Source organism: Tamandua tetradactyla, chromosome 2 (assembly GCF_023851605.1).
Source record: "Tamandua tetradactyla isolate mTamTet1 chromosome 2, mTamTet1.pri, whole genome shotgun sequence".
Taxonomy (NCBI): domain Eukaryota; kingdom Metazoa; phylum Chordata; class Mammalia; order Pilosa; family Myrmecophagidae; genus Tamandua; species Tamandua tetradactyla.
The window spans coordinates 199,298,680-199,323,710 of NC_135328.1; the positions used below are offsets into that span (position 1 = coordinate 199,298,680).

At 44.3% G+C, this 25,031-nt stretch overlaps 1 protein-coding gene and 1 pseudogene across 3 annotated transcripts; one reads left to right on the forward strand and one right to left on the reverse strand.

The window, feature by feature from the left end:
* Positions 1 to 1,620: 1,620 nt before the first annotated feature.
* On the reverse strand, positions 1,621 to 23,142 carry NUDC (nuclear distribution C, dynein complex regulator). Of its 3 annotated transcripts, none has more exons than XM_077150695.1 (9): positions 22,884 to 23,142; positions 20,537 to 20,614; positions 6,188 to 6,391; positions 6,030 to 6,095; positions 4,615 to 4,734; positions 4,326 to 4,520; positions 2,513 to 2,596; positions 2,304 to 2,422; positions 1,621 to 1,891 (listed from the first exon to the last, which is right to left on the reverse strand). In XM_077150695.1, the coding sequence occupies exons 1-9, from the start codon at positions 22,962 to 22,964 to the stop codon at positions 1,840 to 1,842; spliced, it is 999 nt and encodes a 332-aa protein (XP_077006810.1). In that variant the 5' UTR covers positions 22,965 to 23,142; the 3' UTR covers positions 1,621 to 1,839. The 3 variants fall into 3 exon arrangements, with proteins under 3 accessions (XP_077006810.1, XP_077006812.1, XP_077006811.1); XM_077150697.1 differs by lacking the exon at positions 22,884 to 23,142 and adding an exon at positions 20,723 to 20,906; XM_077150696.1 differs by lacking the exons at positions 20,537 to 20,614; positions 22,884 to 23,142 and adding an exon at positions 6,917 to 7,030.
* Positions 18,330 to 18,785, forward strand: LOC143654957 (dynein light chain 1, cytoplasmic pseudogene; annotated as a pseudogene).
* Positions 23,143 to 25,031: the final 1,889 nt, after the last annotated feature.

The following is a 25,031-nucleotide window of genomic DNA, read 5'->3' on the forward strand; positions in this document are numbered from 1 at the left end:
CTAACTCCAAGAAGACAAAGTCTCAAAGGTATACCATTTATCTTCATGAAACAACTTTTGCTCATATTTTTCTGGAATCTGAGGATATTTTTCTCCAAGACACTCTTCTATTCCCCAGACTTTCTTCTCTAGCTCTTTAGCTCTGGCCTTGCACCCATCATATTACATATTTAGTTATCAATTTCTGAGAAATAATCTGGTGTGCCCTTTATTTATATGCCCTCTGACTGGTCTCCCTGACGTGGGCCTCCAGCTGTGCCAAGACCTTTCCTAACTTCCTAGACTTGGGGGTTATAGTTGTTCACTTGCCACACAATTCCACTGTGGGGGATTACCACAGGGCTGGAGCCACAGTGGGCACCATTATTCCAAAGCTTGTGGGGCCTTCCCCAAGCTCTGCAGTGCCAACCTCTGACCCCTGCCACCAGCCAATTCTTAACTGAGGAACAAGCTGGAAGGTGTTCCAGACTCAGCCCCACTTCACCTTTAGCCCCCAATGCACTCTTTATTGTCCTCATGGGCAACCTCTGGACAATGTCAACTAGACAAACACCAGTTGTTTATCCAGTTTCTGATCAGGACACATGGGGCAGTTCCTTGGAGCTGTGACCATAGGGCCAAGATATAACTCCAGTTTCAGCAATAAAACCAGCCCCACTGCTTATGTTCTGCTGCCTCATCCAGGTCAAGGCCTCCAGTAGAATAAAAAGAACCACAAGGCAACAAGATCCAGGGCTATCACAGCAGAGCCAAAGAGTAAGCAAGAGTCCCTCCACCGAAACCTCAGCCCTGGAGCAGTATTTTCCAAACTCAGCTTTGGAAACTATTATTGGCATTCCCAGAAAAAAAAGGTTTATCAAATTTGGGAAACAAAGCTAGGTACCGTAAGCCTCTTTAAAATCCTTAACAAGCTATTCTGAAGTTCCAAAAGAAAGAAATGCTGATTCCAGAAAGTCATGGGTCACACACAGTCCACAGAACAGAGCACTCAGGGAACAGCAGCCCAGACACTCTTGCTATGGCCTCTGTGGTTCCCTTGTACTCAATGTCCTCCACCCTCCAGACAAGTGGAACAGGATCGGAGCAGAGATGAGCACCTCCTCAGCCCTGGCTGTCTGTACTGACCCAGTGGTTGGCTCTAAAGCCTAAAATCTGCAGAAGTCCAGACCAGAAACAAACAACGGGGCCCCATTGGACTTTACCCTGTCCTCCAAGCCAGGTTCCTGCACATGTACAGCAGAGCCAAGGGAGCGTGGTCTGCCCGTTTTCCCTCCCACAAGCTGGGCAGTCCCTGGAAATTAACTGTATAGTTTTAAAAACCATTGACCCAGGTTGAGGACAGAGCCTCTGTGGTGGGAAGTTCCCTTAAAGAAGAAAATTAAATCAACAAATCCAGATGAGAATCTGATATAAGTCTGGCCCCTTTAGCCAGAAAAACTCACCTTTGCTCAGAATTATACACTGACTAAAAGCTGTTTTAATCCTACCTTTAAGCAATGAGGAAACACTGAAGTCCAGAAAAGGGCAAGGACCTGCCCCAGGTCACATGACAGAATCTGGACAAGCAGCCATAAGGGGCAGCCTCCAAAGAGAGGCCAAAGGGAAGAGAGGACACAGATAGAGTTGGTTAAATAGCTTTAATGTGTAACAGTAGGCCAACTGTGGAGGACTAGGTCCTCAAGGTCCCAGCCTTTCTCCCATGGTGTCCTGGGATCTGTGTGCCTGGGCCAGTCCCATGCCTGCCCCAGCCCCGAGGCCCCTAAGTCCTGGAAAAAGGCGGGAAAGGAAGGTGGATGGCGGGAGGCTGAGCCTGAGAGCTCAGGGAGACAAAAACAGGGGCTAGTTGAACTTGGCCTTGGAAAAATCCATCTCTGGATGTTGATCCATGAACCTGGGGAGGGGTAGCAAGTAGGAAGAGGGTGAAACAGGCCTTCTATATCCCCCAAAACTAGTCACCTCCTCTAAGCCCCAAGTCAGGTCTATTCTCTTTAGAATCCTGAGCAACCTTTGAGGACAACCAGTCCAGACTGGGCAAGGGTGGGCTCCAGAGTCTCTGAGGCCCACCTGAGGTGCCAACAGTGGCCCTGTTTTCGTGAAGGTGTCAAAGACCACCCATTACTCCTGCCCTCCTACACTGAGCTGGCCTTGCCCCTCAGATGACCTCAGAAGGCTGAGACCATAAAGCCATAAACTTGGTCGGTTTATCCTGGAAAGGGGCATGGCAGCTCTATTAGCCACTCTGGACCTGCCGTTACCAGATCCAGGAGCCTTGGCCTCCCAGCTTCCATCTCCAAATCACTCACTTCTTCAGAATCTCCTGTTTCTTCTGCTCGTCAGAGGTGGGCAACCCCATGGACTTCTGTCTCTGGTCATACATCATCTTCTCCACCATGCTGCGGGTCTCACTGTCCAGGTCTGACAGCTGGAATCAAAAGCAACAGGGACAGGTTAAACTCTGGGACCATTAGGCCCCGCATCTCTCTGCTGACACTGTCAACCAGCCAGGGCTCACCTTGGAATTCTCAGGGTTGATCTTCTTGGTATTAATCTCAGGGTCACTGGATACCAAGCGGCTCCACCACTCCATCTTGTTGATCTGTGAGGAAAAGAAGTCTAATCAGGGGGATGGGAGGTAGCTCACTCTGTGCCCTGGGAACCATCCCCCAACCCTGCCACGCTCACACTTTTTCCCATCCACACACTGTACCAGCAACCCACACAGGCCTGTGCTGGGCACCAGAGGCAAAGATGAGTAAAAACCAGTGTCGTCCCTCCCCAGTGGCCGGGGCAGATAGATAAAGAGACAAACACTTACAAATCAGCATGAAAAGGGAAAGAATCAAGTACAAAAGGAAATATTCATCCAGAGTGGAGAGAGAAAAAAGTGTGGACACATTGGGCTGGGCCTTAAGGAAGAAGAAATATACCAGATAAAAATATAGGGTAACATGAAAAAGTTAGAATGGGCATAGCCCAAATCCCATAAAGAGTGGGATAGAAAAATCAAAGGTGATGATGGTATTATACAGAGAAGGTAGGGTTCAACAAATGACTATGATTGCTGAATCATTAAACTGATATTTCTTTTTGTTTCCAGTATCTTAGAGCAGCTAGAAGTAAACACCTAAAATTGTGGGACTGTAACCCATACCAAACACTGAAATCTGTTCTACAACTAATTGTTGTGCTGTGCTTTGAAATTTATTGTTTTGTATGTTATTTTTCACAAAAAAGTTGATTGTGATGATAAAAAAAATATTTATTCCTTCTAACCTCCTATATTTTGGAGCAGTAGAAGGAAAAATCTGAGATGATGGCATGGTAGCCCATGATAAAGTCTGGGACCTATCCTGTAACTACTTGTTGAAGAGTACTTTGAAAACCATTGCTTTTTTCTTGCTTTGCTTTGTTTATGTTATATTATACAATAAAAAAAAGTTAAAAATATATATATAGGGAAGGTCATTCCAATAAGGAGAAATAAGCAAGGCCTCAGGCATGGAGGGGTAGGTTAGAGGCAATAGTCCAGGCCAGTCAGGTGAGCTAGGATAGGGCCTTAAGAATCATGGGACACTTTCCTTGGACCCTTGACCTTTTACAGAGACCACCTTTATTTACTGGTGTCTGGGGCCTGTTTCCCTTGAAGGCAGTGAGGAAGAGAGAACGTAGTTATCTGAGGGCATGGGTTTTTCTGTTTTCTTCACTGTTGTCTTCCTGCACTTAGAACAGTGCCTGGCACATACAGGTTTTCAAACATTTGGTGGATTGAATCCATATACAAACCTAATAGACAGGAGAAAGCTTTGCTACCAAAGTCCCTTTCAAGAGGTAGTAGCTTGGATGTGATGCAATTGTGAATTACTGATTATAGATGTAGACCGGAATGATCATATGTTAAGAATGTTTGTGTTTCTTTGTTGTCATATTAAAAAAATTTTTTTTTAATTAATAAAAAAATAAAATAGGTCAAAGGAACAGATAAGAGAGACCAGAACAGAGGCATCTGGGGAAGTCAGTATATGAGAGAGTAGGATTTACAAACAAGTGAGGGGGTGATGAATTACTTAGAGAGTGTTGGAAAAATCAGTTCACAGCCTTGGAAGTAAGTTAAGTTGGGGAAAAAAAAAAAGGTAGTAGCTTGGGCAAATCACTGAGCCTCCCTTTCCTTGACTGTAAAATGGGGACGGACCTACTGTAAAAGCCTTGTTGTGGGGATTACATGAGATATGTCCACCAGTCACCCAGTATAATCCCTGAGTGAATAAGCACCAACCCCCCACCCCTCTTTCTCCACCACCCGGAGTAGGAAAGCTGGGCCCCCGCACCTTCTCCAGATGCACAGTCACCACCTTGCCGTCCTCAATGAGCCAGGAGCTCTCCTCCACTTTCACCTCATTGTACAGCTCTCCGTCAATGACTGGCGGCTGCCCCTTGATCTCCACCCGGAGATGCCGCCGCTGGATGTCCACCACCACATCCTTGCCCTTCAGCCGGAAGTTCACACAGAAGGGTATCGCCAACTGCATGGGACAGGGACAGTCAGAAGAGACCACCGGAGGTTGCCAGGGCCCCAAGCTGGCTCTTTAACATCGGCTCCTGGCCCCTGCCACTCACATCCAGCTCCGACAGGGTCTGGGTCCAGCGGTAGTTGGGCAGGTCTGCCCCGTTGCCAAGGTTGGGCTTCAGCTTCCCTTTGTCCTTCTCATCTTCCTCCTCCTCGTCCTCCTCAGCCTCCTGTTCACAGTCAGGGGTGCTCAGTACCTGACAAACAGACTGAGCACCTGGGCCAGATCCAGGGCTGGCACTGAGCTTACAGCCACTAAACCAAACAGACCGGGTCCCTATACACTCCAGGGAGGGGCAGACTGCCCAGCCTTGACCTGCTGGCTCTGATTTCTGCCTAAGAGAAACTCAGACTGTTTTTACCATAAGACAAAGAACAAGGCTAAGGGACAGTGACAGTCAGAATTGGACCCATGGCACCCAGCTAGTTCAAGCCTAGAGAATTGGGAAGAGAACCCAGCACAGCCTGGAACAGAAGGTACCTCTAATGAGGTGGCCTTGAGCAGGGTTGTTCTAAACACTGTGTGTCTGAGACTCCTGACAACCTCTGGAAAGCCAAGTGAATGCCCTGAAGCCTGCTTGGCAAGCTGGGCTCAAGAGTAAGTAGGAGTCAAACAGAGTGAAGAGGTTATCCAGAAGTTATCCTTATGCATTATACAGATATTCCTTTTTAGTTTACGGTGTATTGGAGTGGCTGGAGGGAACTACCTGAAACTGCTGAGCTGTGTTCCAGTAGCCTTGATTCTTGAAGATGACTGTATAACATATAGCCTTTACAATATGACTATGTGATTTTGAAAACCTTGTGTCTGATGCTCCTTTTATTCAGGGTATGGACAGATGAGTAAAAAAATATGGATAATAAATAAATAATAGGGAGGAGAAGGGGTAAAATAAATTGGGTTAGATGGAAATATTAGTGGTCAGTGAGAGGGCAGGGTGAGGGGTATGGGATGTATGAGGTTTTTTTTATCTTTTTATTTTTTTCCTGGAGTGATGCAAATGTTCTAAAAAATTATCATGGTGATAAACACACAACTATATGATGATACTGTGAGCCACTGATTGTACACCATCTATGGAATGTATGTGTGTGAAGATTTATCAATAAAAGTATTTTTTTAAAAAAAGAGTAATGGGAGGAACCCTGAGAAACACATCCTCCCAAGTGGTCAGAATAGTCCCTACAGAGCACCAGACTGGGCCCACCAACCCCAGGTACCCTAGATGGCATCTCTCCAGGCCCTGCCCCTTCTGGCTGTTTGGCTTGCCTCCTCAAGTCTTAGGGCCAGTGGATTTTTTAACCTGGATGCTTTGGTTCAATGTCTCTATGTGGGATCTTGAAGTATGGGGAGGGTCTCTGCAACTGAGGGAGATGGGGAGGGCATTCCAGAGAGAGAGGAAAGCTTGAGAGTTGTCCAAAGTTCCCAGCCCTAGCTGGTCCCAAGCACCTCCACCAACCTCACCTGCTTCCCTGGTGAGCCAAGGCTGCCATTCTTGAGCTGGGCCTCATGAGTCTCTGAGTCCTTCTTCTGTGGTAAAGGGCACAAGAGTTGGCAAGAGAGCCCCCCCACTTCCCAGTGCCAATTGGGGCCTGGGGTGGGAAAGGGAAGTCCACTCTCACCTGATCAATCTCCAGCTGCAGCCTCTCTGCCTCCTCATCCGTTAGCTCCTTGATCTGGGGCCCAGAGGTTTCTGACTTTGCTTCCTTGGCCAGCTGGGCAGCCCGCTCTGCCTTCTCCCGCCGTTCTGTCTCCTGCCGGGCCCTCTTCTCCCGCCGGGCTTTCTGTGCTAGTTGGTTATGGTAGTTGAAGGTCTGTGTGATGAGCTGGGGAAGGAAGAAAAGAAAATGAGGCATCAGGGCAGGAAACAGTTTCCCAGACTGAACTCCAGCTCCACTTCTACCTGCTAGGTGCCTGACCAAGGCACTTCATCCAGAACCTCGGTCTCCTCATTTGTAAAATGGGGATATTACACCTAGGTAATACAACACACAGTGTTGTAATGAGACTATCTGGCTTAATAAACAATGGCTATCTGTAAAAAATATAGCCTAATCACTAAGCGCATGGATAATGAAGTCAGACAAGCTGGGTTCTAACCCAGGCTTTGTCACACATTAGCTATTATATTTTTGACAAATTACTTTACCTCTAAGAGCTTCAGATGCCTCATCTTTGAGGCTGAATCCCTCCCTCACAGGGTTGCTGTACAAATCAAAACGTCCAAGTAATAAGTGTGTGAAAGGTATAGAGTGAAGCTGCTACAAGTAGTACTCAAGCCTCAGCCCCCAGTAAGTCGTCCCTGAGCTCTCAGATCCCCATCAATTTACTCTCTGAAAGATCTCTCTCACCTGTGAGTGCCCTGTCTCCACAACCACAGAGTCAGCCATCAGGGCTCATAGCACCAAGCCCCTGCTACATGAGCAGGGAGCCAGAGAACTTTCTTGGGGGAAGAAGCTAGTGTCTTCCTCCCTCCAGCTGGCAAGCTTCCACTTCAAATCCTTCCTCACCCAGCCTGCCTTCCCAGGATGTCTCCACCCCACATCCTGCTAGCTGGCCTCTCTTGCTGCCCCAGGCCTAACCCAATACCATTGCCACCTGTCACTACCTAACTGTATGGCCTCGAACAAGTGAACAGTTTTGCGCTCCAAAGCCTTTGTTGTCTGTCGTGAAGCTCAAAGATGACAGCACCCAACAAGACCTTGGCACAATCCCTAGCACATCATGGCCACTTGTTGGCTTCCCAACACCCTTGCCTGGCTGGGGCTACCATATGTCAGCTGGTGGGGGTAGGGAGAAATACCCTCTTTGCCATAAAAGTAAAATAAATGGGAGAGATGGCTCCACTTCACTGCTTATAACAGTACTCTCAAAGTGTGGTTCCTCGGCCAGCCATATCAGCATCACCCGGGACCTCTTAGAAATGCCAGGCCTCAGGTCCTACTCCAGACTTACCGAATTAGAAATTCTGAGGGCGTGACCCAGCAATTTGTTGTCTTTTTTTTTTTTTTAAGAAAGTTGTAAGTTTACAGAAAAATTATGCAGAAGGTTCAGAGTTCCCAACATTCCATCCTCTCAGTTTTCCCTATTATTAACATTTTAGATTAGCATGATACATTTGTTACAACTGATGACCCAATATTACTATAATTACCTTATTATCTGAAGTCCGCAGTTTACATTATGGTTAACTATTTGAATGTGCTGTATAGTTCTGTTTTTTAAAAAATTTATTGTGGCAAAAAATATACAACATAAAATCTCCTACTTCAACCACCTTCAAGTATACTATTCAGCAGTGTTAACTACATTCACAATGCTGTACCACCATCAGCACCATCTGGTACCAAAATTTTTCTATCCCTCTAAAACGAAACTCTACCCATTAAGCATTAATGCCTCACTCCTCACCCTCAGCCCTGGAAACCTGTATTCTAACTTCTGACTCTACCAGCAATTTGTATTTAACAAGCCCTCCTGGCCAATTTTCACACACATTTAGGAGTCACACCTAAATTTCAGTACCTGGTCAATTCCTTATACCTGTGTGACTGAGGTTCTCCCTTTCTGTCTTTACTTTCTTATTTGTAAAAGCAGTCTTGGCATAGGTTGCTCTTTGCCCAGAATATCCTCGCCCCGTTCCCAGGCCACCTGGTAGTCTCCTACTCATCCTCAGAGTCCAGCTCAAGTGTGTCTTCAGTTTCACCTCTGACACTTCAACAGGCCCATACCATCAGAACACCAAACTCCGTACCCACCCACACCCCACACAAACCAGGATGAGGCCTCACAGGGTGCCCACCACATGGTCACTGATCAACAAACCACCTTTCAAGCATTTCTGAGCAGAGTTGGAAGGAGGGAGGGAGAGATCTACAAGAGCCAAGGTTCAGGGTCACAGAAGCCACCCACGGGTCTGCCAAATGCCCATTTTCATTCATTTGATGCAGGTTCCTGCTGCCACCCCAACTCCCAGCCTTACGCTATACTGCATTAGCTTCACCCTCTGCAGGGCTAAAGGAACCAAAAGCACCCCCCACCCACACACACATAAAATACCTGGTGGATTAGCAAAATGGGGGATGAGAGAAATAAGCCGCCTGCATGCCATTCTGCTGTCAACAGAAAGAATCGGTCATGAGACAACTATGCCAGCAGAGGCTGCTCCACCACAAGGCCTTGATCACAAGTCCCTAATCAGGGAGACCTTGAACTCAAGCCTCTGCCAACTAGTGGACAAAAGAGGCGGAAGCAGGGAACTCCCTCTTCCAATTCCAATGAGTCATGTCCCATCCTATCCATCCTATCCCTTCTTAGCTTCTGGAAGTCAGGTGAGAGGTTAAGTGAGGGCAAGAGCCGAGCTACCAGGCCGGGTCAGGGCCAATCATAGCAGCCTCTGCCCCCATCCCATTCTCCTCCTGAAGCCCCCTTCAGCCAACTTCACCTAGGCCCAACCCAACAGAGATCCCCGGGGGGTGCAGGAGCCTACTCTCTGGAACAGAGTCAAGCATCGTCACTGGACACATCTCTGGGAAACACAGCTCAGCAGGGTGGGGAAGCAGTGAGGAGGGGTGGTCCTGCTCTAAAAGACTGACTTGGATGCCGGTGGGAATACCTGAACACAAGTTTTCCCTGACCTAGGCCAGGGTGATAGCAGAACAGAGAGGTTCCCAACAGTCCGGCCAGGGAAGATCTAACTGAGAGATATTTAACTAAGGGGTAAACAGAAAAGCTAGTTCAGAGGTCCTACAACTGACCATACTGGAGGGAGGGCGAGCAGCCTCCACTGTCAGAGGAACATGACTCATTCCAAATGGCAAACAGTGGCTAACCCTGGCAATGACTTTTAAGTAGGGGGCCCTATGGAATCTCTCCTCACCTGAGAAATTCTCATTGCCCCATATCAACCCCATCCCCAACCCCTCCCAACAAGATGAAATCACTAGCGGCTGAAGCAGGGCACAGGACCCTAACCCTTTCACCACTTCACAAGCTGCCCATGACCCAGGGTGCCTAGAGAAATAAGGACTAAAAGGTATCGGCTGTGAATAGGCTGAGCCCCCAATCTTGGGGTTTGTTCATATGAAACTTAACCCTACAAAGGACAGGCAAAGTCTACTTAAAATTAGGCCTACGAGTCATCCCCAAGAGAACCTCTTTTGTTGTCAGATGTGGCCTCTCTCAGCCAACACAACAAGCAAAATCACAGCCCTCCCCCTCTCTTCATGGGACATGACTCCCAGGGTGTGGACCTTTCTGGCAACGTGGGACAGAAATCCTAGAATGAGCTGGGACTCAGCATTAAGGGATTCAGGAAAACCTTCTCAACCAAAAGGGGAAGAGTGAAATGAGACAAAATAAAGTGTTGATGGCTGAGAGATTCCAAACAGAGTTGAGAGGTTATCCTGGAGGTTATTACATATTAGATATCACCTTTTTAGTTAAGGTGTAAAGGAGAGGCTGGAGGGACCTGAAAATGTAGAGCTGTGCTCCAGTAGCCATGTTTCTTGAAGATGACTGTATGATATAGCTTTCACAATGTGATCGTGTGGTTGTGAAAACCTTGTGTCTGATGCTCCTTTTATCTGCCTTTCAACAGACGAGTGAAACATATGGATTAAAAATAAATAATAAGAGGACATGTATTTGGTGAGAATCAGGAAGGTTTGGAGGAGAACATGGTATCTGAGTCGGCCGAGAAAGATGAGTAGATTTTGAAAGCTGACAATGGGCAGGAGGATGTTTCCAGATATAAGGAACAGCATGGGGACAAATGTTAAAATAAATTTAGTAGATTGAAATGCTAGTGATCAGTGAAAGGGAGGGGTAAGGGGCATGGTATGCATGAATTTTTTTGTTTTCTTTTTATTTCTTTTTCTGATACAAATCTTCTGAGAAATGATCATGATGATAAAAATACAACTATGTGATGATAATGTGAATTACTGATTATATGTATAGAATGGAATGATCATATGGTAAGAATGCTTGTGTTTGTTATGTTTAAAAAAATTTTTTTTAATTAATTAAAAAAAAGGTACCAGCTGTGGAGATGCCTGGGGGTGGGGTGGGGTTGGGTGGGGTAGGGGGTGTGCAGAACAGGCAGGCGCTCTTTTAAGACCTACAGTCAAAAGGTACTGGGTGTGGTGACCACCCAGAACATCACTGGGATCTCCTGCTAGGCTCCCCACAACACATGTGGCATCTTCTCACCCGTGCCCCCCAAGCAACTTTCTCCTCTTCCGATGATCCCCAACCTGAGGAGCAGCAGCACCAGCCATCACGGTGCCCAATGACAGAGTCATTTCCAAACTTGCACCTGACACCAATCCTGCCAAAGATGCCACTGCACTGTCCTTGCCACATTAGCAGACCCTGCTTAGAACTAACCCAAACTCCCTCAGCCTCTCTCTCTTCACTGACCTTGATCTCCTAGGAGTGGTGCTCCTCCTCAGCCCTAAAGATCAAATCCAGCTGTGTGTGGGTCATGGCCATACCACCCCCGGGTGAATTCAAGCTCTTTCTCTGTCACCTTCTTCCTACCATATGCGTCCCCACCTCTGGGCCTTGCCCATGCTGTTCCCTCTATCTGGAAACATCCTCCTGCCCTCGTCATCTGTCAAAATCCACTCATCGTTCAGGGCCAGCTCAGATGATTCTCACCAAGTAAGTGTACTCTTTCCTTCCATAAAATCTTACCTCAATCTCTCTTACAACACTCTCTTCCTTGAGTTATAATTATCTGGGGCCATACCTTATCACCACCTTTATCTCTACAGCATCCAAAGTACCTCAAATGTCTCTTGGAGGGGGAAGAACTTTATGAACCAGTTCTTATTAAAATGCTAATCCACTGGGGACTGTATCGGTACTAATATAGGAAATCTAAGAAATCCAATGAAATGATGCTGTATGTATTTCAATGACACACAAGCAGAAACAATCCTCAGATATCCTCCACTGGGAGCCAAATAACAAAAAAAAGTACAGGAAGCAGACTCACCAAAAAATAGGGAGAAGGGATTTGGGAAGTTTGGGAAGGCATACCGAAAACACTCTCCTGATGCCAAGGCCTGTCTGACAGTAGAGGGGACACCCACAAGGACCTGGGTGAGGTTCTGCATTGGTGGCACTAATGTAGCATGGACCCCATGCTAGTATTAGAAACCAAACTGGTCCACATCCTTTGATGTAAAGTTGCATCTTGACTAGGGGCCACAGTTGACTTGCCCTGCATCAAGAAAAATAACTGCAATGGTCTAAAACACAAAGTATATTTAAGTCCATGAATTTATGGGAAAAAATACCTCATTGGTCATCCATGGAAGAAGCTAAGGAACCAAGTAATTATTCTAAAACAGTAAATAAGGGGTCTCTCCTGTATGCTTTTTCAAGGTAACCAAAGAGTTAATGAGGAAAACTTTCCACAGAAGAATTCTTGCTACTAAAAGAGAAGAATAAAAAAAGAGAGTATCAGCATTTTACAAACTTCTAATAACGAAATCATGTTTTTAGTCAATGATCAATGATTTCTAAGGTCACAAAAAGAGAAACAACTAGACATTATGTGTTTTCTGATGGAGTACATAAGACCATCGATTAAGCACTTTTGGGAAACATAAAGAGACAAACTCAATCAGGTCAAGGCTCTCTATCCACCAACATACAGGAAATGTAAACAACAGAGAAACATGTTAAACGACACTATGGGGAGGCAGTAAGCCAAGTCCAGATTGATGGAAACTTGCCAGGACAAGTAACCAGGTTTCTTCAACAACTAAACTGTAAGGAAAAAAAGGTCTCTCAACCTACATATTCCTCCATCAACCAAAGCAATGTGTGGCCCTTGTCTGGATTTTGAATCAAGAAAACAACAATAAGAGAGCGTTGGGGGAAATATGAACCCAGAATATCCAGACAGTTGATGATAGATAAGGAATGACTACTCCTTTTGAGGGAAGTTAATAATAGCATTACGGTTATGTTAAAAACAGATATAGGGTGGGCCACGGTGGCTCAGCAGGCAGAGTTCTCAGCTGCCATGCTGGAGACCCGGGTTCAATTCCTGGTGCCTGCCCATGCCAAAAAAGAAACAAAAACAGAAACAGAATATATTAAAAAACCTTTTCTTTTAGATATTCACAAATATTTAAGAATCTGAATAAATGCCTAGAATTTGTTTGAAAATAATATGGGAGAAATTGAGTATAAGATAAAACAAAAGTGACCATGGGCTAATTAAACCCATAAAACTTTCAGAAGAATACATAGAAGAAAATCTTCAGAGCCTTGTTTTAGGTAATGGATTTTTGCTATGACACCAAAAACACAGCAGCAAAAGAAAAAATAAATAAATTAAAAACCTGTGCATAAAAGCCCCCTTCGGGGAATGGTGAGAACGGGGAGAAATTCAACTTCCCCAAGTTGAATTCTTGATATTCTCACAAGCAATGTGGACAACCAAAATTATAGGCTGAGCCCCCAGTCTTGGGGCTTGTTCATATGAAATTTAACCCCACAAAGGATAGGTCAAGTATACTTAAAGTTTAGGCCTAAGAGTCACCCCCAAGAGAGCCTCTTTTGTTGCTCAGATGTGGCCTCTCTCTCCAGCTAACACAACAAGCAAACTCACCACCCTCCCCCTGTCTATGTGGGACATGATTCCCAAGGGTGTGGACCTTCCTGGCAATGTGGGACAGAAATCCTAGAATGAACTGAGACTCAGCATCAAGGGATTGAGAGAAACCCTAGAATGAGCTGAGACTCAGCATCAAGGGATTGAGAAAACCTTCTTGACCAAAAGGGGGAAGAGGGAAATGAGGCAAAGTGTCAATGGCTGAGAGATTCCAAACAGAGTCGAGAGGTTATCCTGGAGGTTATTCTTATGCATTAAGTAGGTATCACCTTGTTATTCAAGATGTAAGGGAGAGGCTGGAGGGAACTGCCTGAAAATGTAGAGCTGTGTTCCAGTGGCCATGTTTCTTGAGGATGACTGAATAATGATACAGCTTTAACAACGTGACTGTGTGATTGTGAAAACCTTGTGTCTGATGCTCCTTTAATCTACCTTGTCAACAAACGAGTAGAACATATGGAATAAAAATAAATAAAATAGGGGGAGCAAATGTTAAAATAAATTTAGTTTGAAATGCTAGCGATCATTGAAAGTGAGGGGTAAGGAGTATGGTATGTATAATCTTTTTTTTTTTTTCTGTTTTCGTTTTATTTCTTTTTCTGAATTGACACAAATGTTCTAAGAAATGATGACTATGCAACTAAGTGATGATATTGTGAATTACTGATTATATATGCTAATGTTTTATTTCATTTGTTAAATTTTTTAAATTAATAAATAAATTTAAAAAAAAAACCTGTGCATACATGCCCTTGATCTTGAGACTTACATTTGTGAAACTTATGTAGGTAATGAAAAAGCTTAGCCTACCTATAGATATGCTTAAGAGTTACTTCTCTCTGTAGGACCTTTTTTGTTGTCAGATGTAGCCTCACTCTCTCTAAGCCCAACTCTGCAAGTGAAATCATTGCCTTTCCCCCAACATGGGACTTGACACTGAGGTGTGAAAGTCTCCCTGGTGACGTGGGAGAGGACTCCCAAGGATGAATCCAGATCTGGCACCATGGGACCAAGAATTCCATCCTGACCAAAAGAGGGAAAAAAGTGTAACTAATAAAGTATCAGTGACAGAGAGAGTTCAAGTAGAGTCGAGAGGCTATTCTGGAGGTTGCTCTTATGCAAGCTTAGTTAGACCCTGCTATCTATCATAACCTGCCAACCCCCAACCAGGACCATTCCAACCAATCCTAAAGAACACCTAAGGTAATATATAAGATTCCACAAGGGTTCCACGCACGAGAGTAACTTTCCAGAAACCTACAACTTTCAGATGAGTCCCTGGTCCAGATAAGTCCTGAAGCCTTGTCCAGCCTCTCCAGAACATCAGATAGTTCCATCTCCTTACCCCATATTAGTGACAGACCCTTCCAATACAAAAAGTGTAGAATGGCCATAGCCCAAATACCCCTAAAGAGAAGGATGGAAAGATCAAAGGCGATGGTAAAATTATACAGAGAAGATAGGATTTAACAAATGAATATGAATGTTGAATCATTAAATTGATCTCCTAGTCTCCAATATCTTAGAGCAGCTAGAAGTAGAAAACCTAAAACTGTGAAACCGTAACTCGTGTCAAACTCTGAAATCTGTTCTACAACCCACTGTGGTGCTGTGCTTTGAAATTTATTGCTTTTTTATATCTATGTTATTTTTCACAAAAAAAGGGAAAAAAAACTTGATTGCGATGATAAAAAAATATTTAAGTCCTCTAGCCTCCTCTATTCTGGAACATCTAGAAGGAAAAATATGAGAGGATCTTATCATGGCCTATGACAAACTCTGAGATCTGTCCTATAACTACTTGTTGAAGAGTGGTTTGAAAACTATTGCCTTTTTATTTCTTTGCTTTGTATATATGTTATACTATACAATAAAAAAAAGTAAAAAAAAAAAATATATATATATATAAAAAAATGGCCATCTCTCTCCAGCCAAAACAACAAGCAATCTCACCACCCTCCCCCTGTCTATGTGGGACATGACTCCCAGGGGTGTGGACCTTCCTGGCAACGTGGAACAGAAATCCTACATGAGCTGAGACTCAGCATCAAGGGATTGAGAAAAACCCTAGAATGAGCTGAAACTGAGCATCAAGGGATTGAGAAAACCTTCTCGACCAAAAGGGGGAAGAGGGAAATGAGACAAAGTGTCAATGGCTGAGAGATTCCAAACAGAGTAGAGAAGATATCCTGGAGGTTATTCTTACGCATTGAGTAGATATCACCTTGTCATTCAAGATGTAATGGAGACACAAGCAGTGTGGACAACCAAAGCTATAGGCTGAGCCCCCAGTCTTGGGGTTTGTTCACATGAAACTTAAACCCACAAAAGATAGGTCAAGTCTACTTAAAATTTAGGCCTAAGAGTCACCCCCAAGACAGCCTCTTTTGTTGCTCAGATGTGGCCTCTCTCTCCAGCCAATATGATGAGCAGTCTCACCACCCTCCCCCCTCTGCGTGGGACATGACTCCCAGGGGTGTGGACCTTCCTGGCAAAGTGGGACAAAGATCCTGGAATGAGCTGAGACTCAGCATCAAAGGACTGAGAAAAACCCTAGAATGAGCTGAGAATTAACATCAAGAGACTGAGAGAACCTTCTCGACCAAAAGGGGGAAGAGTAAAATGAGACTAAGTGTCAATGGCTGAGAGAGTCCACACAGAGTCAAGAGGTTATCCTGGAGGTTATTCTTACACATTAAGCAGATATCACCTTGTTGTTCAAGATGTAGAGGAGAGGCTGGAGGGAATTGCCTGAAAATGTAGTGCTGTGTTCCAGTAGCCATGTTTCTTGATGATGATTGAACAATGATATAGCTTTCACAATGAGACTCTGTGAATGTGAAAACCTTATGTCTGATGCTCCTTTTAGCTACTATTATCAACAAAAGAGTAGACCATATGGAATAAAAATAAATAATAGGGGAAACAAATGTTAAAATAAATTCAGTTTGAAATGCTAGTGATCAGTGAAAGCGAGGGGTAAGGGATATGGTAGGTATAATTTTTTTTTTCTGTTTTCGTTTTATTTCTTTTTCTATTGTCTTTTTATTTCTTTTTCTGAATGGATGCAAATGTTCTAAGAAATGATAATTTCAACTAAGTGATGATACTGTGAATTACTGATTATCTATGTTAATTTTTATTTCATTTGTTAATTTTTTTAAATTAATAAATAAAATTTTAAAAAATGGCTGTAAGTTCATGATTATTGTTGTGGAGGGATGGGTACAGGCAACTCATAGGACTATTTGTTTATGATTGAAATTTCTATATAAAAAGTTTTTATAAGCTACAATTCACTTTTACTGGCACGTACCCCTTTTTCCACAACCCTGCAAGCAATGTTCTTTTTAATTTTTGCTAGTCTGACAGAAAAAAAGGGCATTTCACTGTTTACTTAAATTATATCTTTCTGACTATGAGTGAATTTGAGCATCTTTTCACATGCTCTTTAGGTCTGCTCTTCTGAGGAGTGCCCATTTTTCTGTTTATCCTTTTCTTGTCAACTTATAAGAGTTTTTACATATTAAATTCTATCTGATGGAAAAGTTTTGGTTCGCAAGGTGGGAATGGTAGCACACCACCATGAATGTAATTAACACCACTGAACTGTACACTTGAAAGCAGTTAAGATGGAAAATGTCATGATGTATGTGTATTTGGCAGACTGAACTATGCATCTCAGTAAAAAAAAAAGTCCTTAAATCTTAATCCATTCCTGTGAGTGTGTACCCATTAGAAATAGGACCTTGTGATGATGCTGTTCTCAGTTAAGGAGGCTGGGCCTTGATCCTATTCTTGGAGGCTTTATGAAGTGAAAGAAGCAAGAAGCTGGAAGCCTGCAGGAACCCGGAGAAGAATGGAGGACGTCAACAAGTGACAGAAAAGCCAAGGACCTAAGGATCACTGGCAGCCCAATCCCAGAACACCAGTCTTTGGGAGAAAGCATTATGTTGCTGATGCCTTAATTTTGGACTTCTAGCCTTAAATCTGTGAGTCAATAAATTCCCGTTGTCTAAGCCAACCCAATATATGGTATTTGTTTTAGCAGCCAGGAAACTAAGATAATATGTTAACACAAAAATTTAAAAAAAAAGACTCTGCAGTGCACATTTCCCCCCAAATCTATTGTTTCTCAATAGATTTTATATGTGATCTCTTTTGCTATATATAAGTTTTCTTTCAAAGTTTCCAGGTTCTATCTGAAAGGCCTCCCCCCACCAGTAGACTGTACACACCTTCCCAGCTTTCCTTACAAGACTTTTCCTGATCTGCAATTTATTTTTATGATTAAGACATGGTAAAATTTTGTTTTCTTACAGATGAATAGCCAAATGTAGCACATGACATTAAATCATCCTTTGCCTACTGAATTGAATTACCACATGAGACATATATATACTAGATTTATCTCTGGATTCTCTAGTCTGTTCCACTGATCCATTTGCCTCTTCCTTTGTGAATACCATATTTATTTGAATCATCGTGGTTTTACTCAAATCCAGTATTGCTTATCCATAATTCCTAACTCCAAAAGTAATAAAAACTAAAAATTTTTGTAAATTTGTGGCACAACACCACTTAGTCTTCATAACTACCATCTGGTATGAATACTGATATACATTTCTCTGCAGAAATATTAATATGTTTGATTACAAGGTGCCCCTCCTGACCTCTGGTCTGGGGTACTGCACATACACTGTACTACCTTCCTAAAATCCACAGAATTCCTAATCCCAACCACATCTAGCCCCAAGTGGCTCAGATAAGGGACTGTGGCCTTCTATTTTCATGTGCACATCTATTTTCAGTAGCGCCAGCCACTACTATATTACTTCTTTTTATCCTAACAACAGCCCTGTGAGGTAAGGATTAGCCCCCCTTAAAAGTAAGGAAAATGAGGTTCAGAGAGATAAGATTCACCCAAGGCCACACAGTTATAAATGAACAGACCTAGGATTCAAATTTATATCTGCCTGACTCCAAATCGTATATTTAACCACTGTAATTGAAAAGAATGTATCTGACTGCACTTGCATATGGTAGTTGCTCAACACAAAGGAGTTATTGTTACATTAGAGACAAGCGGGAAGGTTGGACAGATTTCTGCCCACCTGAGACTTTGACAAATGTCCTGGGCTGACCTAAGGGAACAAAGAATCAAGGAGTTGCACTGTGCCTTTGGCAGCAACGGCGGCACCTATCAAGCCCAAATTATGCGGACCCTTCTGTGGGGAGATCATTACAGACACCGCCCCTGCTCCTTGGTAACCACACGCAACCAAGAGGCTCTGATCAAAGATGTGGACATGTTGGAGTAAATCCAACAGGACCTGGAGCATGCAACTCAGGGGCTGGAGAAATACAACACAAAGAACACTGTGGCCCAGATCAAGGAGGAGTTTGACAAGTATAACCTCAGTGGCACTGCATCATGGGGGGGAATCTTCGGTAGTCATGTGACACATGAAACCAAGCACTTCATCTACTTCTACCTCGGCCAAGTGGCCATTCTTCTGTTTAAGCTTGGTCAAAGCATGGCCTGTGCCACCCACCCAAGGATCCATACAAAACAAAGACAGTAGCCCAAAGTCCAAATGCCAGAGACTGAAATTCTCAGCCTTCTAAGAGAAGACCTTGATCTCTAGAACTTCTTGTGTTTTTCTGTATGGGGCCTTCTCTGTATTAGTTTGTTGTGGTTATAAAACAATTAGCAAAACAGCTTATGCATGTTACTTACTTTCTATTCCATACTTCTCCCTGCCCTATGTTTTTTTATTTCAAAATCTGTTCCTTTTAAACAAAATAAATCTATTGGAGATGGGGGAGGAGAACCAAAGAACATGACAATGTCCAAGAAGGGACAAGTAGACATTCAATATAGAGTAGCTATCCTCATCCTCATGGTATTTCTGAGATACCAGTGTTGTTCCTTTTATTTTTATTGTGGTAATGTACATATATGACATTTTCCATTTTAAGCATACAATTCAGAGGTGTTGATTACATTCACACTGTTGTGTGACCATCACCACCATCTAGAGATACTGCTTCTTAATATTTTCAAAAGTTCATCTCTCCCTCTTTGTCCATCTACCTCTTACTCATCCTTCTTATCTCAAATACCATTTTCTCAGGAAGTCTTCTCTGAACCCCCAACCTAGGTTAGTCCCTGTTTTCTGCTCCCAGGGCTCCTGCCCTAACACCCAGCACTTCTTCATTCTCTATTTTTCTCAACTCCCCTGACAGATCCAGGAAGACAGAGACCATGCCTTTTCTCACTTTTGTAACCCCCAAGGGCTCTGTATAGTTACCGAACAGAGCAAAGGATTGAGTTCAAAAATTTTTGCTCAATGAGTGACTGAATGACTGCCAATAACACAAGGTAGTCAGTCCTATAGAAAATTCAGCAGAACTTGTGCTAATACAGAAGAAATACTGAACCAGAAGGCATCCTGCAGGTCAGTGAGTCCATCTTCCATTTTACAGACGTGAAAAATTGAAAGGACCATAGAGTTGGTGGGAACTCAGCCAGGGTATACAGACCAAGAACCAGAGACCCCTAGTCCCCAGGCCCACATATCTACAGCAAAGTAGCCTCAGATCTTCAAACACATTATAGAACATCACCTTATTAGAGGACTTATGCCACAGAAAAGCTCTTTATAAAATGTCTCCTTGTTACTGTCTGAAGCTTAAATGAAAACAAATATTTAAGTTATAAAATCATAGTTCAGTGATTTTATATGATGTATCAATTTTCAAAAGATGTAATTATAATGAAATACACCCCTAGGAATCAGAAGACAATTCAGTATCAGGGGAGAGAGGTTCAGATCCAGTATAGCAAACCTCAAGTCACAAACCCTTGAGCTTTGGGTCACAGCATCTAGACCAGTTGGGATTGGTTGACTTTGAATTCTCGTCTTCTAAGCCTCAATTTCTAACATCCTCTGATTATAATTAGTTAAACCTCTTCAATGAAAAAGGAACAAAGAATAATGCCAGTGACAGAAGGCGTATTTTAGAGTAGACTCTAGTCCCAACCCCAGTTCTCCCACAACTCAGTTCAAGACCTGGGATAAGTTGCAAAACATCCATGAACCAATGTCCTCATGTGTAAAATGGGGGTAGTAACACCTGCCTCTCTTGTAGAATAGATACAGCAGCTGACAAATTGTAGGGCTGCAATAAACGACAGCTTGCTTCCCTTCCCCTATTCCCTGGCCTTGGTGTTTTGCTTCTGCTGAAGGTTACTATTATGCCAAAAGAAAGCCAGGTAAGCTTTTCTCAAGAGATAGAGCTACCCAAAGAAGAGCGGGCCCCCAACACATACCTTCTCAGCCATTCCCTCTTCTCCTCCAATGAAGAAGTCTGTTTTACGTCGTAGGAAGCTGAAGAAGGTATTGACAAGCTGAAAGACAGAAGACTGAATTTGTGGGGCATGTCATATTGGGAATCCTCCACTGCACAAGAACCAACTTCCTAAGTTCAAGAGAACTTGGGACTTAACTATTCTCACCTGAGTCTTCCACAGGCCTCCTTAGTCACTCCTGCCAGGAAGCCAAACCTAACCTTAGCCAAACCACTTGGAAAGTGGATTTCTCATATCTTGTGTATATACGTGCTCATGGTTCCATACTTCTTGTGGTGTTAGAAGTAGCCTGAGGATGTAGAACATTCAAACCTCTGCACCCAGGGCTTAAAATACTCTTAAAAGGAAAAAAAGCTATCCAGAGTGGCACTGGTTGAGCTAGCAGGGCAGCCAGAAAGAGGGGAGGAAAGGAAGCCACCTTAAAGAAGGGCAAGACCAAATAACTCTGGCTAAGGTACCATTGTAGCCAAGTGGTTAAGAGCATGTGTTTGAGTGTCAAACTGATTATTTATTAGCTGTGAACTTGGGGAAGTGTCTTAACTCTGTAAAGCAGGAATAGTAGCAAGATCTATTTCAAAGGACCCTGTGAAAATCAAACAAGGTAATGGAGGGAAGGCCCTTTGCAGTGTTCAGCACAGAACAACAGGCCACTACCAGAGCATGGACTCCTCGCAAGCCGGAGTCAGGTGCCATAGCTTATTCTCACTCCTTCCCCAATGCCTGGCACATGCAGCTCAGAGTCCATGCTCAGTACAGTTCTTGATTAATGAATAGAGCTAGTAGTGACCTAATGTTAGCATATCCAAGTGCTATTATTTGCCCATATAGTTCTAAATCTGATGCTAGAATTTATCTCAACGATACAATTCCTGCTTCTGGATACTTTTCCAATCCACTGAAAACTGAACTCAATCCTAAATCTCATTTTGTCTCAAAGATTTAGGGGAAGGTAGAGGGCAGAAAGACATTTTACACTTGCAAATTAGTTATACCCTCTCTACTTCCCAGGGCTCGGGAACCCTTGCACACCATGGACACCTGAGGGAAATAATTGAAATGGACAGCACAGTGAAAACCTGCGCACAATGATAAGCAGAATAAGCAAAGGATTGTGAAAAGCACACTGGCCTAAGGAGTTTGGTCCAGGCTAGGTCAGAGCCGAAGGGATGATCTCAGCCAAGTCCTCACCCCTCTCTGGGCCTTAGTTTCATAAACAGAATGACTGCTCTGGACTGATCTTGACAGGCTTTCCTATTTCTCACTTTCTGTTTCTGTTTCAAAACACAAACTCCAAAATCTACACTACGTGCCCTTAAAGTTCATGGACTGATCACTCAGCATGAATCATGCTTTTGGAAAAGCACTTTGCTATCTCCATCGGGGACAAGGAGGTTTCTGCTCAAGTCTGTATCCCCAAGACCCAGCCCAGGGAGTGTCTGGCACACTTCAATCACTCAACAAATGCTGGCTGAACTAACAAGCCTGATCACTGAAAACTCTCCACTGTCCTTCCTCAAGATACCACTTCTCTACAATGATTCAGGAAAACAGGGATTCATAGAGCCCCTTCTCAGAAATAAGGAAACTGATGCTTGAGGAGGGGTGGAACGGTCCCAAGCTGGTGGGTGGTGGAAACCAATTGTGAGCACAGGCCTCCTATTCTCCCATTCAAGACCTTTTTAAAAAGGCCACGTGCTAACACACCCTCCACCCCCAACAAACACCCCACAGACTCTAGTCCGCTCACTGCAAATCTTGGTAGATGCAAATCACAATGCCTAACAAAGTTTATCCTAAGGAATGCTCTTCGGGGGCGGCCATCAATGGGAGCACCGGACTGGAACCATGTGGGAAATCAAAAGGGAAAACCCAAGACTCTGGGTATGGGTTTCAACGGGCACAATGAAAACAGAATAAGTAAAGTATTGTGAAAAGCACACTGGCCTAAGGAGCTTGGTTCAGGCTAGGTCAGAGCCTAAAGGATGATCTCAGGTAAGTCCCCACCCCTCTCTGGGCCTCGGTTTCATAAACTGAATGATTTGTTCTGGACGCCGAAGTGGCAGCGATAGGAGCGAGAAAGGCGCCCGGGGGCCGGAACTGATATGAAAAGACAGGGACACGCCGGCTGAGAGTCCAGACCGGAAGCTGGAGCGCGGGGAGAAAGTGGGGGACTCGCGGAAGCCCGCGAGCCCCAGGGGTGGATCTCGGTCCTCGAAGGCAAAGAAGGGAAGAGGGAGCGTGATAAGAGCCGCCCGGAGAGGCAGGCCACGCTGAAGCCGGCTGGGCCGACGCCGCGCGGGGCCGTTACCTCCTGCACGCCGCCCTCGTGCTGCTGAGCCATGGCCAGCAACATGCCGTCGAACCGTTCCTCTTCCTGGTCCCCACCCATCGCGCCGGCCTCTATCCGTTCCCCGAACTCCGCACTCGCGCCCCAAGCGCTCCTCGCTCCTTTGGTCGCGTCGGGCCAACGGCTCGCGTCCTTCGCTTTCCGCAGCGGAGCCGGAAACACGCACGTGAGCCCGCGGCCCGAGCCCGCCTTCTTCTCTTCCTCTCCCGCCTCTGGCCCAGGCGGTGGCCATTGGCCGCGCGGCAAACATCCCGTTTCACAGTCCATTGGCCGTGGATTGCTCAGCCAATCAACGAGGCGTCCATGAAGCGGTGGGCGGAGCCGAAGGCCTAGGAGTTTGGCGTCAGTTGCTATGGTCACCAAATGCTTTGGAGCCTTCCAGAAAGCACAGGGCTCAAATCTGGCGGGATTGGAAATTGGAAAGGAAGAAACTTTGCTTTTCTGTTTTGTAGAACGGTGGAGCTGAAAATACACTTAGTCATCTTTTCCAATACTTACAGGAGGCAACTGAGGCCCAGAACGTAGAAGGGTCTTACCCGAAGGACCGCCCCACCCCCACCCCTCACAGTCACCATCACAGACTCAACGAGAACCGGCTTCTTGCCATTCAAACTCTGCAGCTACACAGGCCCCAGGCTTGAAGAGCCCTCTATGCTTGGTTTACTACTCCGCTGTCGCAGTCTTGAAATTCTTAATAATTTTTGAACAATGAGCCTCATATTTTCATTTCACACTAGGCGGCACTGATAGTGTAACTTTCCCTGTTCTCAGCCTTCACTCTGTCAATGTGGGAACAGATCCTGGCCATCTAAGGTGGCTCTCTCTACTCTATTTAAACAATGAATTTTATCATCTTAGTGTTTTTAGGGACTCTACACTATGCAGTTTTCCCTTTTGTATCTCCTGCATCACAAATTTCTTCCTTCTGGATCATTCCTATCTACTTACAAATATGGTATAATAGTAATTAAAAAACAAAATCCATGAGTTCACTTTTCTCCTCCTGCTCCGATTTTTAGTGCTCATTCTATAGCACAATTCTATGCTTGTTTCTCCACTTTCCACCTCTCATCTTGCCTCAACTTATTCTAATTGGTCTTTTCTTAAACAGCTCTGATCAAATTACAATGACCTACATATTACCAAAGCCAATGGACCGCTGTTATCTTATGCAACTTTTCAGCTGCAACTGCTGCAGTTGACCCCTTCTTCCTTCTGGAAACACTTTTTTTCTTTAGGCTTCTGTGTCACCATTTAACTGGTTTTCTTCCCAACTTATTAACATTTCTCAGTGTCCTGTGCGTCACAGACTTGTAAAATGTTGGAGGTTCTATCCCCTGCTTTTTCCTCTTTTCCTCTCTAGCCACACTCTCTCCTTAGGTGATCTCATTGACTCCAGTGGTTGTCCTGATGATGTCCAAATCGATATCTGTGGCCCTGACCTTTCCTGAGCTCCAGGCTCATCTATCTAACTGCCTCCTGGACAGCTCCACTTAAATAGTAGACATCTGAAAAGTAACATGGCGGACTTGGAACACCCCCTCCCCAACTACTTCCTCCCAAAGTCTTCCTGATTGAGTTAAATGGCTCTTTCAAACTCCCATTTGCCAAAGCCAAAATCTCCATTCATTCACACATTTGTCCAAGCCCAATTCTAGTTTCATCTAATCCATTAGTAAATTCTGTCAGCTCTCCCTCCAAAATATATCCTGATTCTGATCCCTTTTGATCATCTATGCTGCTACCACTCCAGTCGTTGCTTTGACAACCACTCCTACAGTTTCCTAACTGGGCTCCTTACTTCCTTTCTTGTCCTTTTATAGTCCACTCTCCACCCAGTAGCCAGATCAATCCTTCTAAAATGTAAGCCAGATTTTGTTACTTCCTTCTTAAAACCAGCCCTTTGGTGGAACTGCCATTGCATTCAGGATAAATTCCAAACTCCCAACTGTGGCCTCATCAGGGACTTGGCCACCTCTCCAGTCTTATTACATCCTGCTTCCTTCTTCATTCACCCGGCTCCCTCTTCACTGGCTTCCTTCACTTCTTCTAATTCCTTGCCCTAGGTTCTAGACCTTTTCTGGCCAACTCCTTTTCATTCATCAGGTC

Bases quoted from the DNA above. Each gene is read 5' to 3' on its own strand.
- NUDC (XM_077150695.1), bottom strand. From the start codon at position 22,964: ATGGGTGGGGACCAGGAAGAGGAACGGTTCGACGGCATGTTGCTGGCC. The intron at 6,096-6,187 runs GTGAGAGTGGAC...CCTTTACCACAG, and splicing joins TGCAGCTGGAGATTGATCAG to AAGAAGGACTCAGAGACTCA. The intron at 2,597-4,325 runs GTGCGGGGGCCC...TTTTCCTCACAG, and splicing joins TGACTGTGCATCTGGAGAAG to ATCAACAAGATGGAGTGGTG.